The sequence below is a fragment of the Castor canadensis genome, chromosome 12 (genome assembly GCF_047511655.1).
Source record: "Castor canadensis chromosome 12, mCasCan1.hap1v2, whole genome shotgun sequence".
NCBI classification, from domain to species: domain Eukaryota; kingdom Metazoa; phylum Chordata; class Mammalia; order Rodentia; family Castoridae; genus Castor; species Castor canadensis.
Window position 1 is genome coordinate 8,072,925 of NC_133397.1, and position 17,128 is coordinate 8,090,052.

Here is a 17,128-nt window from a genome sequence, read left to right on the forward strand (position 1 = left end):
TTCTTCAAGAGGAATTTTTATTTATTTATTTATTTATTTATTTTGGTGGTACCTGGGGTTTGAACTCTAGGCTCCACACCTCCTGGGCAGGTGTTCTACAGTTTGAACTATGCCTCCAGCTCTGGTTATTTTAGAGGTAGAGTCTTGCTTTTTGCCCAGGCTACCCTGGACTGTAATCCTACTTTATACTTCCCACCATACCTGGAATGACAGGTGATCTAACTCCTACAGGAATTGCCCCCAAATGCTCTTTTTGACTTTTTTTTTTTTTTGGTGGGACTGGGGTTTGAACTTAGGGCTTTGCACTTGCAAAGCAGGTGCTCTACCACTTGAGCCATATTTTCAGCTCCCCAAACGCCCCCTTCCTTTTTTTTTTTTGGTGGCACTGGGGTTTGAACTCAGGGCCTCAAGCTTGCTAGGCAGGTGCTTTTACTGCTTGAGCCACTCCACCAGCCCCTAAATGCCCCCTTTTGAAACAGTATTTTCATCTGGATCCAAACTGGGGCATGTATACTAGTCTTGTAATTATAGCTCATTGGATTCACATGCACAATTACCAAAACCCACTCTTATGTACCACTCATGTCTTCACTTTTTGCTTACCCTTTGCTATAAACACCCATCCAAACCACTGGTGCTCTGGAGCTACAGATACTACTCTTCAGGCCAGCCTGGGGCTTGCTCAGAGCCTGCCCCCTCTTTGGGGAGTGACTTCCTGCTTTTACTCACTCTCATGGTCAGTAAAACTGCTACTACTTTGCAAGCTGCATGTCTCTGTCTAATTCTATGTTCAGGAGGCCAAGGACCTGAGATCTTGACCAGTCTTCTGAGACCTTCCATTGGTAACAATAGCACAAAATGGATTTGCCATTTACCTTGTCCTGAAGGTATTCAAAGGTATATGGTTCTCTCCCTGGACTCTCCAGGACTGACCCTCCCTCAGTACCTGGTAACTCCTCCTCTCCATAAAATTATCGGTCAAAATAAAGAGGAAGCGGAGAAGGAGGAGGAGGAGGAGGAGGAGGAGGAGGAGGAGGAGAAAAGCCAAGTGGCAGTAGCTCACACCTGTAATCTTAGCTAGTTGGGAGGCTGAGATTGGGAGGATTGCAGTTCAAGGCTAGTCCAGGCAAAAAGTTTGAAAGATCCCATCTCAACCCATAGCTGTGCATGCCTGTCATCCTGTTACTAGAACTGGCCATTCTCAGAGAGGAGGTCTCCAAAAGGGAGGAGGCCTCTGCCCGGCTCTTGGGTACCAAGTTTGTTATGTCGAAAAAAACAATTTTAGGACACACCAAGGTAGAGACTAAGAAAGCGTGTTAGTCAAGCAAAGCAAAGGGAAGATAGAACCATGGGTGAGGGCATATCTGATAACAGGTGCAATGAGTGCTCTAGCATCAGGGGTATTACGGTGAAAAAGTGGGTTGAGGATTTGGGTTCACTCTACCTTAGGAAAAGTGCTTTTCTTTGTTCTGACACCTGGTATAATTAGTCATTTTTGCTGTTACACTGTCTCATTAATTGAGTCCAAGTATTTCAAGGCTGGCCAGCTCATTATACTTGGGTCATTATGACAGATTTTGAGCATCCCTTTAAACAAAGATGGGTCCTGCCAGATGCTCCACTCAAGACAGGTGTCCATCTTTGTGACAAGCATTTTTCTTTTTTTTTAAATTATTTTATTATTCATATGTGCATACAAGGCTTGGATCATTTCTCCCCCCTGCCCCCACCCCCTCCCTTACCGCCCACTCTACCCCCTCCCTCTCCCCCCCACCCCCTCAATACCCAGCAGAAACTATTTTGCCCTTATTTCTAATTTTGTTGTAGAGAGAGTATAAGCAATAATAGGAAGGAACAAGGGTTTTTGCTAGTTGAGATAAGGATAGCTATACAGGGAGTTGACTCGCATTGATTTCCTGTGCATATGTGTTACCTTCTAGGTTAATTCTTTTTGATCTAACCTTTTCTCTAGTTCCTGGTCCCCTTTTCCTATTGGCCTCTGTTGCTTTTAAGGTATCTGCTTTAGTTTCTCTGCATTAAGAGCAACAAATGCTAGCTAATTTTTTAGGTGTCTTACCTAAAAAACCTTGTGTGCTCTCGCTTTTATCACGTGCTCAAAGTCCAATCCCCTTGTTGTGTTTGCCCTTGATCTAATGTCCACATATGAGGGAGAACATACAATTTTTGGTCTTTTGGGCCAGGCTAACCTCACTCAGAATGATGTTCTCCAATTCCATCCATTTACCAGCGAATGATAACATTTCGTTCTTCATGGCTGCATAAAATTCCATTGTGTATAGATACCACATTTTCTTAATCCATTCGTCAGTGGTGGGGCATCTTGGCTGTTTCCATAACTTGGCTATTGTGAATAGTGCCGCAATAAACATGGATGTGCAGGTGCCTCTGGAGTAACCTGTGTCACAGTCTTTTGGGTATATCCCCAAGAGTGGTATGGCTGGATCAAATGGTAGATCAATGTTTAGCTTTTTAAGTAGCCTCCAAATTTTTTTCCAGAGTGGTTGTACTAGTCTGCATTCCCACCAACAGTGTAAGAGGGTTCCTTTTTCCCCGCATCCTCGCCAACACCTGTTGTTGGTGGTGTTGCTGATGATGGCTATTCTAACAGGGGTGAGGTGGAATCTTAGTGTGGTTTTAATTTGCATTTCCTTTATTGCTAGAGATGGTGAGCATTTTTTCATGTGTTTTTTGGCCATTTGAATTTCTTCTTTTGAGAAAGTTCTGTTTAGTTCACTTGCCCATTTCTTTATTGGTTCATTAGTTTTGGGAGAATTTAGTTTTTTAAGTTCCCTATATATTCTGGTTATCAGTCCTTTGTCTGATGTATAGCTGGCAGATATTTTCTCCCACTCTGTGGGTGTTCTCTTCAGTTTAGAGATCATTTCTTTTGATGAACAGAAGCTTTTTAGTTTTATGAAGTCCCATTTATCTATGCTGTCTCTTAGTTTCTGTGCTGCTGGGGTTCCATTGAGAAAATTCTTGCCTATACCTACTAACTCCAGAGTATTTCCTACTCTTTCCTGTATCAACTTTAGAGTTTGTGGTCTGATATTAAGATCCTTGATCCATTTTGAGTTAATATTGGTATAGGGTGATATACATGGATCTAGTTTCAGTTTTTTGCAGACTGCTAACCAGTTTTCCCAGCAGTTTTTGTTGAAGAGGCTGCTATTTCTCCATCGTATATTTTTAGCTCCTTTGACAAGCATTTTTCTTTTAAACTTTTTTTTTTTTTTTGTGCACAGAGGAGTCACTTTGCAGGTGGTTCTTCCCAGGCCCAGTGTCTTTTTAAAGATATTCTTGCTCAATTCCCAGAGCACACAAGGTGAGAGGGAGAGAACTGCTTTTTCCCTTTGTTTTTTGTACTAAATATTAAAGTTTGTTGAGGGTGTGTAAGGCTTAAAGTAAAGGAAATAGGACCTGTGTGCTTTGAATCAAGTCATTTATTAATACAGAGTTTATCTTTGGATTCCTGGCTGCTGTTTCCCATGCTTTGTTTTCCCTATTCTATTCTGCCTCAGTCCCAGCTATAGTGGGAAGCGTAAATTGACAGGATCATGGTCCATGTCAACCTGGGCAAAAGCGAAACCCCATCCAAAATAACCAGAGCAAAAAAGGCTGGGAGGCATGGTTCAGGTGGTACAGAACTTGCCTTGCAAGCAAGAAGCCCTGAATTCAAACCCCCATACTGCCAAAAAAAAATTTATAAATGCTATGAAAACCTAGAGATTAAAAGGGACCAACCAAGATTTTTAAATAAGAAACATAGTGAAGTCTCTAGATTCTTCTAGATGCCAAGAGTTAAAAAGCACAGTTGGGGGCTGGTGCAAGCATAAAGCCCTGAGTTCAAATCCCAGAACCACCAAAAAAAAAAAGAAGAAAATAACAGAACATTAAAAAAAAAACCTAAAAAAAGCATAGCTGTGCATGCCTGAGGTTAAAAAATGCTACTATTTGCAAAGTAGTAAATGACATTCTCTACAGTTGTTAGTCATCAGGTCCTTAGGGTAGGGGCAGGTGGGCTGCTGCCCCTAGAAATGACTGTTAACTGTGCCTTCAAAGTTGTTTTTGTTTTAGATAAGACCCTCCAGAGACACTTATAAGAAATCAGTCAAAATTGCCGAGTCATTCTGACCCACCCCTTTAAGGTGACCTGGAGTAAACTTTGCTCACTGTAACAGGAGGCGGTGAGTCCACCCTTTGAATGTATGAAGAAGCATGAGCTCGCACTGAGCATGCCCAGGAGTGTACCTTCCTGTAGGAATATGTAGTAAGAGTTTCCCCAATAAAAGCCCCTTGCTTTTTCTGTCCTGGAGAAATTGCTTTGGAAACGACTCCCAATGCTCTCCCAACTTGCTCCTTACAAACCCTCTTCACTTTTGGCTCTTGGTTGTGCTTGCTGGCTTTGCACTCACTAAGAGGCAAGTCCAGTATGTTCTGCTACACAACTATTTAACTTATAATGAAAAAGTTTAAATGTCAGCTTCTTCCTGTGTAAAGGCGCACATCGCTTTTCAGTACCACTTTAGGGGTTATCTGAGCACAAAGGAAGTCATTCATACCAAACACTGCATCGTGCTGGCCACTCGATTCTGAAGGCACTCTGAATGGCTTCTCAAGATGGCTGAAACTCTTCAGTTGGAATATTCTGGAATTATGGCTTTCCCCAGGCTGCAAAGCAAGAACTGTCTAAATTCCTTTGACTAGAAATCAATTGGGTGATTGGGACTCAGACTTAACACGTATACTATCTGTCTAGGAGAGACAGGAACATGGTCACTTGTGGGTAACGCCCAACTCTAACATCTAGTAGATCCACCTGGCTTTCCATGGGCATCCGCCCACTTCTGGGTGCCCTACCTGTGAAATGACCTCAAAGTTTTAACGATAAGTGCCAGGGCACTCCTGAGAGGCTGCCTGCAGCACTCAGCGGCACAGGGAAAGTAGACAAGGTGCATGGCTCACATGTCAGGAGGAGGGCTGGCCTCACTTCCCCGTCATGCTGTGGCTGGGAAACAAACAAGCAAAAATCTCCAAGAAGGAAAGGGGTCAATGGACAGAAGAAAGAAAAAACTCATACATACAGAGGGGCATATCCATCAAGTGGAGTACTATTCAGCCTTAAAAAGGAATGGAATTTGACACATGCCACAGCATGGCTGAACTTTGAAGGCATTATACTAAGTGAAATAAGCCAGTCACCAAAAGAACAAATATTACAAGATTTCATTTATATGAGGTCCCTAGTTACACTTTTTTTTTTTTTTCAGTACTGGGGCTTGAACTCAGCACCTTCACCTTGAGCCACTCCACCCAGCCCTATTTTTGTGAAGGGTTTTTTGAGACAGGGTCTCACAAGCTATTTGCCCAGGCTGGCTTCAAACCGCAATCCTCCTGATCTCTACCTCCTGAGTAGCCAGGATTATAGGCGTGAGCCATCGGGTGTCCGGCTATACGATTTACTTTTATGTAGCTGTGACCAAAATACCTGACATAACAACTTAAGGGAGGGAGGATTTATCTTGACTCACGGTCTCAGTTCCTATCCACTTGGGAATGTGTGGGAGTGCAGGAAGCAGAGTGAGAAAGGAGGGGACTGGGGATCCAGTATAACCTTCAAAGGGACCCCCCCCACCAGTGACCCACTTCCTCTGACTAGGCCCTACCTCCCAAAGCTTCCACAACCTCCCAAAATAGAGACCCCAACTGGGGACTACCAAGTGCTCAAAACTCGAGCCTGTGGACATTTCATATTAAAACCCATACACTAATGTAGTCAACATCATTGAGACAGAAGCTAGAACAGTGGCTATGAGAGGCAGGTGAGAGAATGAAATGGGCAGAGTTTCAGTTTGGGAAGACAAAATAGTTTCTGGTGGTGGTGGGTGCATAGCAGTGTGAATGCATGCATTACTGACACTAAGCTGTACACTGAGAGATGGTGTTAACAGTAAGCTTAAGTCATGCATATTTTACCACAGTAAAACCAAAACAATTCTTTAAGAGGTTTTGGGAGCTAGGCGTTGGTGGCTCATGCCTGTAATCCTAGCTACTCAGGAGGCAGCAATCAGGAGAACAGAGGTTTGGAGCCAACCTGAGAAAATAGTTCCTAAGACCCTATCTTGAAAAAATCCATCACAAAAAAAAAGAGGTGGTGGAGTGGCTCGAGGTGTAGGCCCTGAGTTCAAATCCCAGAACTGAAAAAAAAAAAGTTTTGGGGTCAGGAATTTTGGAGTGGCTCGGGTGAGCGTTTCTGGGTTGGGGTCTCTCATGAGGTTGCACTGATGTCTTGAGTGGGGCTCAGGATCCACTGGCAGAATGCTGACCCACACGAATCTGAGTTGGTGCTGGCACTTCACTGGCAGCCTCAGCTCCCCACCCCACCTGTATGTCCTCATGCATGCTGGCTGGTTGCCCCCAGAGGGACCTACTAAGAGGTACAGAAGGCAGCTGCAATATGACTTAGCCTAGGAAGTCACACAAGCTCCTGCTGTCAGTTCCACAGTATTCTGTTAGTCACAAAGACCAGCCCTGATTCCAAGCGAGAGGGGACTGTACGTGGGTGCCAGGACTTGGAGATCACTGGGTGGCAGCTTTGAAGCTGGTTACCACGGAAACCAAGATTTCCCCTATCAACAAAACCAAATGCTTAAAAAGCCTAAGAGAATTATTTATAGGTTAGCCAAAATCTCAATAGCAATATGGGGCATATGGTTGAAAATGATCAGGATTTGGAATTAGTAGTCCTGCGTTCCAATCCTAGCTATACCATCATCTACGAGGTCTTCCTGCCAGTAGTTTTAATTAAACTCAATAAGGCCCTTAGACCTGGCTTCTAGTTTAACATCAAGATGGGGTTAGAAAACCCAGTTAGACACCATGAAGAAATAATCAGCAAATGTAGAATAGGGGACATTCTACAAGAACACTGTCCTGGAGAAAGTTAATGTCATAGAGGAAAAAGTAGAGGAGCTTTACAATTAAAAAAGGCATAACCAACCAGGTGTTGGTGGCTTCTGCCTGTAATTTTAGCTACTGGAGGTATGGTTCCAATGGTAGAGTACCTGCTTTACAAGGGCAAAGCCCTGAGTTCAAAGCCCAGAGTCTCTCCCCCAAATAAACCACATGCATTTAAATTTCATACAATGGGGGAAAAAAAACCCTATAAGGCATTTTAAACAAGTGGGGCATTTGAATATGGACTGTATTAAATGAAATAAAAAAGAACAGAGATTCTCCAAAGAGCAATGCTATTTATTCGGGAGCAGTGTTGCAATGGGAATACAGGTGACATAGTAAGCTATGGTATATTCTACCAGGCTGAGGTGAAGGGAAAACTTTAAAGACAAAAATGAGGAGGATTACATCACAATTTTGAAATAATAATCCTTGACCACAATGATGAATAGTAAGAGTGGCCTCAGTCTAAGACTAAATAGACAGTTACTGGACATATGTACTTACAGACATACTTCACTTAGAAAAAAAAAAGTTGGGGTATTAGGGCTTGAACTCTTGCTTTTCTACTTGAGCCACACCGCAAGCCCTTTTTTGCTTTAGTTATTTTTCAGATAGGGATCTCAAGTTTTTGCCTGGTGCTGCCCTCAAACTGAGATCTTCCTATCTAAGCCTCCCACAGTAGCTGAGATTACACATTGCCCAGCTTACTTGTTGAGATGGGGTCTTGCTATCTTTTAGCCTGGATTGGCTTCAAACCAAGATTCCCCGCCCCCCTTCTCCACCTACTAAATAGCTGGGATTACAAATATGTGCCACCATACCCAGCCCCAGAAGTACTTTTTGTATAAGACTGAGGTGGCTTCTGTGGACGCTTGAGATTCTGGCAGAGTATTTTGTGGCAGTATAAGGCGATCATAACCTTTCCTTAACTTTTTGTTGGGGTTGGCATGTTCCAACCCCATTTTGACTTTGACAACTTTTGCATCTCTTTCACAACTAGGTGATATTAGAGAAGTATAACTAGTTTTCTTAGGAGTAAGTGTAGAACTGAGGTGCTTTAGAGAATGTCCTTATTTTCAGGCTCCACCCGTGGAACCACTTCCGTGTAGAAGATCATGATATCTTCAAGTCACTTTCCAATGTCCTAAAGAAAGAATGAGCCCCACTCACTCATGGAACAGCTGGTGAACCCTATATCCTGGGTGAACACTGGGGAATTCCTCAATTTCTCTGTACGTCGACAGAATTCCTAATAAAAAGGTGTGTGTGTGTGGGGGGGGCATTCTTGCAAAAAGAGGCCTCAAAAATACCCACCTCTCACTGTTGTCTGCATTAAAAGTGCAGGTCACCTGATCCGGCTGCCCAGGGGTTGAGAGTGCTGCCGCCATTGTTGTTGTTAGGACAGCCCCCATCGCAGCGTCTGGTGGTTTTAGGAAAAACTCCGGACTTGCCCGGGCCTGGGTGTCTCCACCAGCAGCCGGAAAAGCCGCATTCACGCCAGCGCGCTGGCGTCCCCCATGGGGACCTGGCCGCGCAACGCGGGCTGGGGAGTGGGCGGGGCTTGCAATGTTGCGAGCGTCGGGGGCGGAGCCTCCTCCCCCGTGGACCAATCATGGAGCAGATGTCAAAAAACGGGCGCGGAAAGGAAACCTGGCAACTCCAAGCCGGTCGGTCCTGAGCCTGGGGCGGGCGTCTTGTCCCCTCCTGCAGTGGCCTGGCCCCCCGGTCACCTGAGGCTGAACATCGGCAGAGCTACGCTTCCCAGTGGGAGGAAAAGTAGCCGACTTAAGAGGGCGAAGGGGCACGAGATAGGACTCCGAGGTTGGGGGCGGGGAGGGGAACATGGCGTCCAAGTTTTCCATGGATAGGTGTTTCTTAGTCGCCAGGAAATAGACTAGAAACGAGGGCCTCATTCGGGCCACGTCGCAGCTGTCGTGGGTATAACTGTGTACCAGGAGCTGAGTAAAGCGCACGGTGCCTAAGTGAGCCACCTAAAGCAGCACTTGGGGATCGATTTCGGGAAACTGGAATGTGGACTAACATTAGGTCGTCTTGTTAGAGGACAGTGGCTGTGTCAGCTGCCAGTAAGCGCATCCACCTGGGAGGAGATGGTCAGGAGTAAGTGTGACACTGACAATGTCCGTCCGTTGCTTTAAATAAATGATACTGGACCAAAGCTTCAGTCCTCGCTTTGTGATCCCCAGGGTGGACGGACTTGGAAGTCTGCAGTGCTTTAAGAAATGGCAGGTGTGGACCTAGCTGGAGAGGTTTCTTCCCCACGCCGCCCTCTTGAGATATTCTAGCAACGAGAGACTTTGGAGAGCTGGTGTCCCCTCCTGGTGGCAGCCCTAAGGGTGCTGGCAGTTGGTGATTTTCCCAAGTTAATCATTCCTTTCCCGGAGCTTAACGTTTCTTTCTCTTTCCTTATTTCTGGACTTTTACCCCTTGCAGGGCAAACGTCTGGCAAATCAGAAAGCCAGGTACAAAACTCAATGAAAACTGAGCCCCGATTTCCACCGCACCTATCATAGGAGCGTTCAAATTCCTGTTTTCCTGCTCTGGGATGGCCAGCGAGGCGTGGACGAATTCCTGCTTCCTCCCGCATTCTCTGAACTTTCTGGAATTCCTGCTCAGTTTGCAATTTTGGAAACCAGTGGGACGTGGGGGCCGGGGGGCTGATCGCCGTCTCTCGGCACCCCTGGTGACGCTCGCGTGTTACACCCCGCTCGCTGTGTCCATGTCCCCTTTCACCAAGGGGGACGCCGAATCCTTAGGAAATCAGGCCACTTGTCCAAGTCACGGCAACCGGAACTGCGGGCTCAGCAGTTAAGCCTGCATGGTCCTCGCCGACACCCCCTCCCCAAATTTGTCGGACCTGGGGACCCTTGCACCCCCACCCCCGGGACAGGAAATAAGTGGTCTCGCCATCTATCCCCTGCAGCCAGGACGGTTTTTCAGACATTTGCACCAACCTCAACTGCAACCCCTCTTCCCAGCCCCGGGGTCGAGTTCGGAGACGTTTTCAGAGACATTTTTGGGGAGGTGGGGCTGCAAGGTGGGGATCTTCTCGCGCTCCCCAGCGGGCTCCAATCGCGGCGCCTCACGCAATCCTAAACGGTTCCGGGACAGCAAGTGCCCGCGCGCGCCAGGGCCGCCGAGACGCCCGGGAGGCGGTGTTTGTGAAGAGGATGAGCGAGGCCCCAGTCTGCCCCCAGTCGGGAGGGTCCCGGGGCGCGGCGAACTCTCCCGCGCCGCGCTTGCAGCTTGAATCTCCCGCGCTCTGCGTGGCAGGGGGGCGTGACAGGGCTCGTCCAATGGGAGGCGCCGGGCGCGAGGCCACGCCCCCTTCGGCGCGCGCAGTCCGCGGGGGATTTAAAGGGCACGGGTCCGGGACGCCGCCAGTGTACCGGGTTCCAGCTGCTGCTTTTCTTCGTTTCCTTAGACGCCGCCACAGCCACTACCATGCTCTCCGTCCGCGTCCCGCTCGCCACCATCGTGGACCAGCAGCAGCTGCAGCTCTCGCCACTGAAGGGACTCAGCCTGGCCGACAAGGAGAACACGGTGAGCGCCAGGCTGGGGCCGGCGGGGCTGGTGCAAGCCGGGCGGGGTGGCGGGCGGTGGGCTTGCGGGCTAGGAAGGGTGGAGGGTTCCCGCCACCGCTCACGCGTGTCTCCCTGCAGCCTCCGTCCCTCAGCGGGACCCGTGTCCTGGCCAGCAAGACCGCGAGGAGGATCTTCCCGGAGCCGGCCAAACCGGTGAGTGGTCCGCATGGGGCGAGAAGGGTCCGAGGCGCTGCCGACAGGGGGCACCACTGGAAGCCCGATCTTGGCGCCAAAGCCGCATTGTCTCAGCGTCCTGCCCTGCTCCCCATCCCCCGCTCCCTTCCCGCCAAAGTGACCCCTCCCTGGAGTGTCCCGCTTCACACCTGGGATGCGTTCCTCCTCTGGCACTTGAAGAACGCAGGGTGACAGCAACGCCGCCGTTGCACCCCGTGAAGCTGCCGGTGATTGAAAGGAGTCAGGCCTGGGGACGATGGCAGTTTCGTGCAGCTCGCTCAATACGTGCCACTTTTGCTACTTTGCTCCTCTCACAGAAGTCTGACCCACCTGCCCCCAGCGTGGAGGACGAACCACTGCTGAGAGAAAACCCCCGTCGCTTTGTCATCTTTCCTATCGAGTATCACGATATCTGGCAGATGTACAAGAAGGCCGAGGCTTCCTTCTGGACAGCTGAGGAGGTGATCACACTTAGAGCTGGGGGGACCTTGGTGAAATGCATTTCCATCCCCCTCGGGTGCCTGTCCACTGGGGATGTTCTGATTGGCACAGGGAATGTGAGGAATCCAGTGATCAGACCGTGTGGTCCACTTAAAAGGACATGGGAGTGCTCTGGGTGGGCTCCTGCTCTCTGGGGTCTCTTCCCTTCATACTGACATGGCAACTTTCTCCTTCAGGTGGATCTTTCCAAGGACATCCAGCACTGGGAGCTGCTGAAGCCAGAGGAGAGATACTTCATATCTCATGTCTTGGCTTTCTTTGCAGCCAGTGATGGCATAGTGAATGAAAATTTGGTGAGTTGCCACCAAACGACTTTAATTCACTTGAAGACTTAAGGTAGAACAAGGAGGGTTTTTTCCACACAGTGGATGTTCATGCCTGAAAGCTGCTCTTAAAGCTGGCATTTCCTGTTTTGCATCAACGCATTACAGTTGTTTTTTTCCTTATATTTTTTCCCAATCTTAAGTGACAGTAATAAGTTTATTCCTTGTAGCTACCACATTTGCTCTTTCCTTTTTCTGGCTTTCCCGTTTTAGTAATTTGGCTTTGTATGTAAGTGGATCCTTTTTTTTTTTTTTGGTGGTACTGAGGTTCGAACTTGTCCTTCACCTTGAGCCACTCCACCAGCCCTATTTTTGTTAAGAGTTTTTTGAGATTCGATCTCACAAACTATTCACCCTGGCTGGTTTTGAACCATGATCCTCCTGATCTCTGTCTGCCTCCCGAGTAGCTAGGATTACAGGCGTGACCCACCAACGCCCAGCTGTAAGTGGATCCTTTTTTGAAATGAGTTAGGAAGGAATGAGTCAATAATCAAACCCCACCAAATAGGAATTATCTGTTTCCCAATCGAATATTTCAGTGTTGAGCTTTATCACAGAATCATAAAGAATTGTATCAAACATGTAGAAGCAAATCTTTTAATAGTACAAAGAGGAGTGGCGCTACCAGTATCCATTGACTTACTGCAGATGGTTTTCTTCAAGCTTAAGGAAAGTGTGTTTTATTACCACTAGGTGGAGCGATTTAGCCAAGAAGTGCAAATTACAGAAGCCCGCTGTTTCTATGGCTTCCAAATTGCCATGGAAAACATACATTCTGAAATGTACAGTCTCCTTATTGACACTTACATTAAAGATCCCAAAGAAAGGTATGCATTTGGCCTTCATCTCAGTGCTCTTGTTTACAAGATTGGGGTTGGAGGTCTGTGCTGTCATTGCTGATGCTCTGTCTGTCCCTGTAGGGAATTTCTCTTCAATGCCATTGAAACAATGCCTTGTGTGAAGAAGAAGGCAGACTGGGCCTTGCGTTGGATTGGGGACAAAGAGGCCACCTATGGTAAGGACACCCTTACCCAAGCTTCATTTTCTTAAGTAATGTGAGTGGGTTGTTGGGCCATCCAGTGACTATACCATCAGACACTCACGAGAAACGTCTTGGTGTTAACTCTTAACTAGGAGAACGTGTTGTAGCCTTTGCCGCCGTGGAAGGAATCTTCTTTTCTGGTTCTTTTGCATCAATATTCTGGCTCAAGAAACGAGGACTGATGCCAGGGCTCACGTTTTCCAATGAGCTTATTAGCAGGGATGAGGTGAGTCTCAAGTCAGTAACAGGCTGACCTCGCCCAGACACTGGCAAACATACTCATTTTTACCCATAGTACTGTATTATGCTGAATTTCAGAGAAACATGTAACTTCCATTCTAAAACCAAAGTACTTAGAAGTTTGAGTGTCCGGCAGTAAGTTCAACCCCTCATTGATCTGCATTTCATAGGGTTAATCCCCATGTAGCACCTTTTTTACTTGGAAGAAACATTCATTTTAGTTCCTAATTCTGTATTATGTTGAATTTCATAGAAACTTGCAACAATCATTCAAAAACCAACTTTGTTAAAAGGAATGTCTGCATTTAAGGTCAATTCCTGGAATTTAGGCTGTAAATCACAGGGTTAGTTCCCATCTGTTACTGTTTTTAATTGGAAATAACATTCATTTTAGCTCATAGTGCTCTGTTTTTCTGAAGTTCATAGGAACGTGTAATTCCTATTCTTAAACAAACAGGCATGCTTTTGTGTTTTCTGAAGGGGACCTGAGCTGTCAGATGGCATTATATCTATTTTTATTTGGTAGAGCTGGGGATTGAACCCCATGCTAGGCAAACATCACCACTGAGCTACACCTCAGCTCTATTTCCACAGTTAGTGTGTGACTTCAACCATGTACGTACTCAGCAAAAGATGAAACACTTTAATGTTCTGACATTATTTTACTTGAATTTTTTTTTTTTTTTTTTTTTTGAGTGGTACTGAACTCAGGGCCTCATGCCAGGAAGACATTCTACCCCCTGAGCCATGTTGCCAGCCCTGGATTTTGGTATAATTAATTTGTACATACCTTTTGTTCTGTGGGCTTAAATATACAAAACTAAAAGTACTTGACAGTTTTGTTTTGTTTTTTGTGGTGCAGGGTTTGAACTCTGCCTTATGCTTGCTAGGCAGTTCTACTGCTTGAGGCATGCCCCAGCCCTTGATAGGATTTTTTTAAGGAAGTTTTTACTGTTTTTGCCTGGTGACTCTTTGTACTTTAAGAGTTAGTAAGATCCTAATAAGATAAAGGTCTATTTGGGTCCCATGTATGTCCTTACACGCATTTGGATTAAACTGAGGAAAGGAAGGTAAAGGTACCCAGATGTTCTAGATTAAGTCACATCTGAAAGGCCACTAATTCCTGAGCATCTAAAAGCTAACTGGCCTTCTCTGCTGGGAGTAGTGACAAAATTAGTGCTGATGGCTGTCAAAAGAATATTTGAGCAAAATTTCTGCCTCCTTTTAGGAGCAGCAAGTAGTAGACCTGGGACTTAATTCTGTAGGTGGCAGCTTCGAGGGCCTTGGGTGGGGTGAAGTCAGACTTAATGACATCAGTAGAGTAGGCGAACAATTGGTCACCTTCCTTTGACAGTCTTAAGTGCTCCCTACAGCCAGGCAAGTTACACAGGATGCAGAGGAGAAAAGCAATTTCCTATTTCGGGTTAATGATATAAGTCTGGCTGATAGTGACTCTTGAACTTTCTTCCAGGGCTTACACTGTGACTTTGCCTGCCTGATGTTCAAACACCTGCTACATAAACCGTCGGAGCAGAGAGTAAAAGAAATAATTATCAATGCTGTTAGGATTGAACAGGTGGGCGATGTGTGCAGATCACTCGCTGGATGGAAGGGGTCTTTGTGGCATCATACTCAAGTTGTGCTTTGGTTTCTAGGAGTTCCTCACGGAGGCCTTGCCAGTGAAGCTTATTGGCATGAATTGCACTTTAATGAAGCAGTACATTGAGTTTGTGGCAGACAGGCTTATGCTGGAGCTGGGTTTTAGCAAGGTAAGGCATTGTTTATAGTCTTTTGAAATTGGCGTTTGGTATTTTTGTCTTTTTTTTTTTTTTGGCAGTACTGGGGTTTGAACTCAGGGCTTCACATTTCATAGACATATAGTGTGTGTTTATATATTAAGATGAACTTTTTTCAGGTTTTCAGAGTAGAGAATCCATTTGACTTCATGGAGAACATTTCTCTGGAAGGGAAGACTAACTTCTTTGAGAAGAGAGTAGGCGAGTATCAGCGGATGGGAGTGATGTCGAGTCCTACAGAGAATTCTTTTACCTTGGATGCTGACTTCTAAACGAACTGAACATGTGCTCTTATTTTGCTGATTTTTTTTTCCCCTCAACATTTACCAAAAAAAATCAGCCAAAGCAAATCAACCAGCTACACCATGAACTGTCATAAGGTTCATCGACAGCATCTATAAAACTGTGTAGCTACCTCAGAATTAATCCTGTTCATTACTAATGGTAGTGGTGTCACCTAGAAAGGAAAAAGATTTTTAAAACAGGCTACCTGGACTCTTATGGAGGCTCTTGTCCTGTTGGCTTTTGCAAGCTGGCTGGCTGGCTGTGTGACTTCATAGCACTAGATATCAGCCTCACTGCTTCAAGGCAGACTTTAAAAGTTTACTTGATTAGTTTGTAAATAAAACTGGCACTTTGTACACAAACATTGTACTGTTGAGGGAAAAGCCTTATTTATTTGGTTTTTATACCAAATACAAAGTGTTCTATTTACCACTAATGGTCGCCAATTCAAAATTTGCCAAGTGACTAAAAGAAATTAAACTTGAGGCAACGAGGCATGTAATTTCTCAGCTTTGTTTTCTTTAATGAATTGAAATACTCTAATCAGCTTTCAAGTGCACCCTGTGGATACCTCGATAATAGTGTGTGGGTGCCAACAGAGGGCAGGATGTGTTTTATCTATAGCCCAGGTACAGTGTCATGGCATCTCCTGCCCCAGCCAAGGTATATGCCATGCCTTTCAGGGCAAGGTGCTTCTAACTTTCAGTCATTAGGAATTAAGGCATGCTACTGGCCTGTTCTTAATTTGTGTCAAGGGCAATATTTTGTTTCTCAAATTGTACACACTTTCTAGTTGTATGAAAAGTTCTTTGACAGGGCTTTGTAGGTGGGATCTCAGGTAGTATTACAAATTTTCAAATCATCGAACAAAACGGCCCACCTAACATCTTGCCTCTGTGAAGTGGTCAAGCCAGGACTGAAATGGGCTCTCCTGCAAGTTGTCTTTATTTTGGTTATTTTGTGAGTAGGTACTGTTGACTTGATCTGTGCCACATTTCTTAAATTAGAAAATAGTTTTTACTAGATATGTCCTTTTAGACTTTACCTATTTGTACTTTGAAAAAAATCACTCACCCAGTATTATTTTGAAGCTCATAACTGATAAAGACATTGCTCCCTATGATTCCAATATTTGCCTAAATACGAATGTCACCTTCTGGATTCTTAAACATGAGTAGAAAACTAGCTGTATGAGCTATTCATGTGTGTTCCATTCAAATGGAAGCACAAACTAAAGTTAATAGAGCCAGCTTGAATCAATCTGCTTTTGTTTGGGAAGAGAAAACCAGGATGTCACATGGGAGATGCTGCATGATTTGCATTGATCCTTAGGCCCATTTGTTAACTGATCGCATGTATGTTGGCTGTTTGACCACTGGTCAGTTTTCATCATTTATTGTATAGTGTCAATTCCTGTAATATTGGACCCTTTTCTGCCTTTAAATTATTGTTACTTAAAGTTAATAAATCCAGGTTATATGATCCTTATGCTTGAGTGTGACACTGAAATTAACACCTTCCCTTATTCTGTCAGTTATAGGTGGGAGTTGGGGTCTGGTTTTGGAATTGAGTCCTGTAAAGTAAGAAATAACTTATGCCAACTCAGATTCTGTTTCCTAACCTGTTGAAAGTGAAAAGTTTCTAGTATAAAGCATTTTGTAGTCTTCTTGCATACTGTACAAGTGTTAAATGATTAAAGTGAAACTGTTCTTATGTTGGCTTCCTTAATTGGTTAAAAAAAGTTTGCTTTTTTTTTTTTTTTTTGTGGTACTGGTGTTTGAATTTATGGCCTCAAGCTTGCAAGGGCTCTACAATTTGAGCACCCCCCAATCCCATTCTGCAGCTGTTTTGCTTATTTTGCCTGGGGCTGGACCTGGGACCTACTTTTGGCTTCTTCAGGATGCCCCATCATGCCCTGGCTTGTTCTTTGAGATAGGATCTTTTGGGTTCTTTTGTGGTACTGCGGTTTGAACTCAGCTAGTGTTCTACCACTTGAGCTACTTACTCCCTTAAGGTAGCGAATCTCAGCTGGCCTCCAACCAGGATCCTCCTGTCTGCCTACCAAATAGCTGGGATTGCAGGCATGAGTCACAGCACTTGACTAAAATTTTTTTTTTTTTAGGAAGAAAAAGAGTAACATAAAACCTTATGAATTAATTTTTCTTCACTCAGGGCCTCACACTT

The 17,128-nt window shown here is 45.3% G+C and overlaps 1 protein-coding gene and 1 long non-coding RNA gene across 2 annotated transcripts in view; one reads left to right on the forward strand and one right to left on the reverse strand.

Moving 5' to 3' along the window:
- LOC141414757 (uncharacterized) overlaps positions 1-10,162 on the reverse strand; it is a 28,208-nt gene extending 18,046 nt beyond the window's left edge. The window contains exons 1-2 of the long non-coding RNA XR_012439594.1: positions 8,296-10,162; positions 4,584-4,692 (exon numbers count right to left, since the gene is read on the reverse strand). This is a non-coding gene — a long non-coding RNA (uncharacterized lncRNA). The remainder of the gene's footprint in view (positions 1-4,583; positions 4,693-8,295) is intronic.
- A 197-nt stretch (positions 10,163-10,359) lies between these two features.
- Positions 10,360-16,657, forward strand: Rrm2 (ribonucleotide reductase regulatory subunit M2). Its single transcript, XM_074049157.1, has 10 exons — positions 10,360-10,542; positions 10,662-10,736; positions 11,075-11,218; positions 11,435-11,551; positions 12,275-12,408; positions 12,502-12,596; positions 12,716-12,849; positions 14,335-14,439; positions 14,519-14,632; positions 14,779-16,657. The coding sequence occupies exons 1-10, from the start codon at positions 10,444-10,446 to the stop codon at positions 14,929-14,931; spliced, it is 1,170 nt and encodes a 389-aa protein (XP_073905258.1). The 5' UTR covers positions 10,360-10,443; the 3' UTR covers positions 14,932-16,657.
- Positions 16,658-17,128: the final 471 nt, after the last annotated feature.

What these genes read in the sequence shown, in the direction of transcription:
- Rrm2 (XM_074049157.1), top strand. Translation starts at nt 10,444, where the DNA reads ATGCTCTCCGTCCGCGTCCCGCTCGCCACCATCGTGGACCAGCAGCAG. An exon ending in CCTTCTGGACAGCTGAGGAG is followed by an intron (nt 11,219 to 11,434) that starts GTGATCACACTT and finishes TTTCTCCTTCAG; the next exon opens with GTGGATCTTTCCAAGGACAT. An exon ending in ATTAAAGATCCCAAAGAAAG is followed by an intron (nt 12,409 to 12,501) that starts GTATGCATTTGG and finishes CTGTCCCTGTAG; the next exon opens with GGAATTTCTCTTCAATGCCA.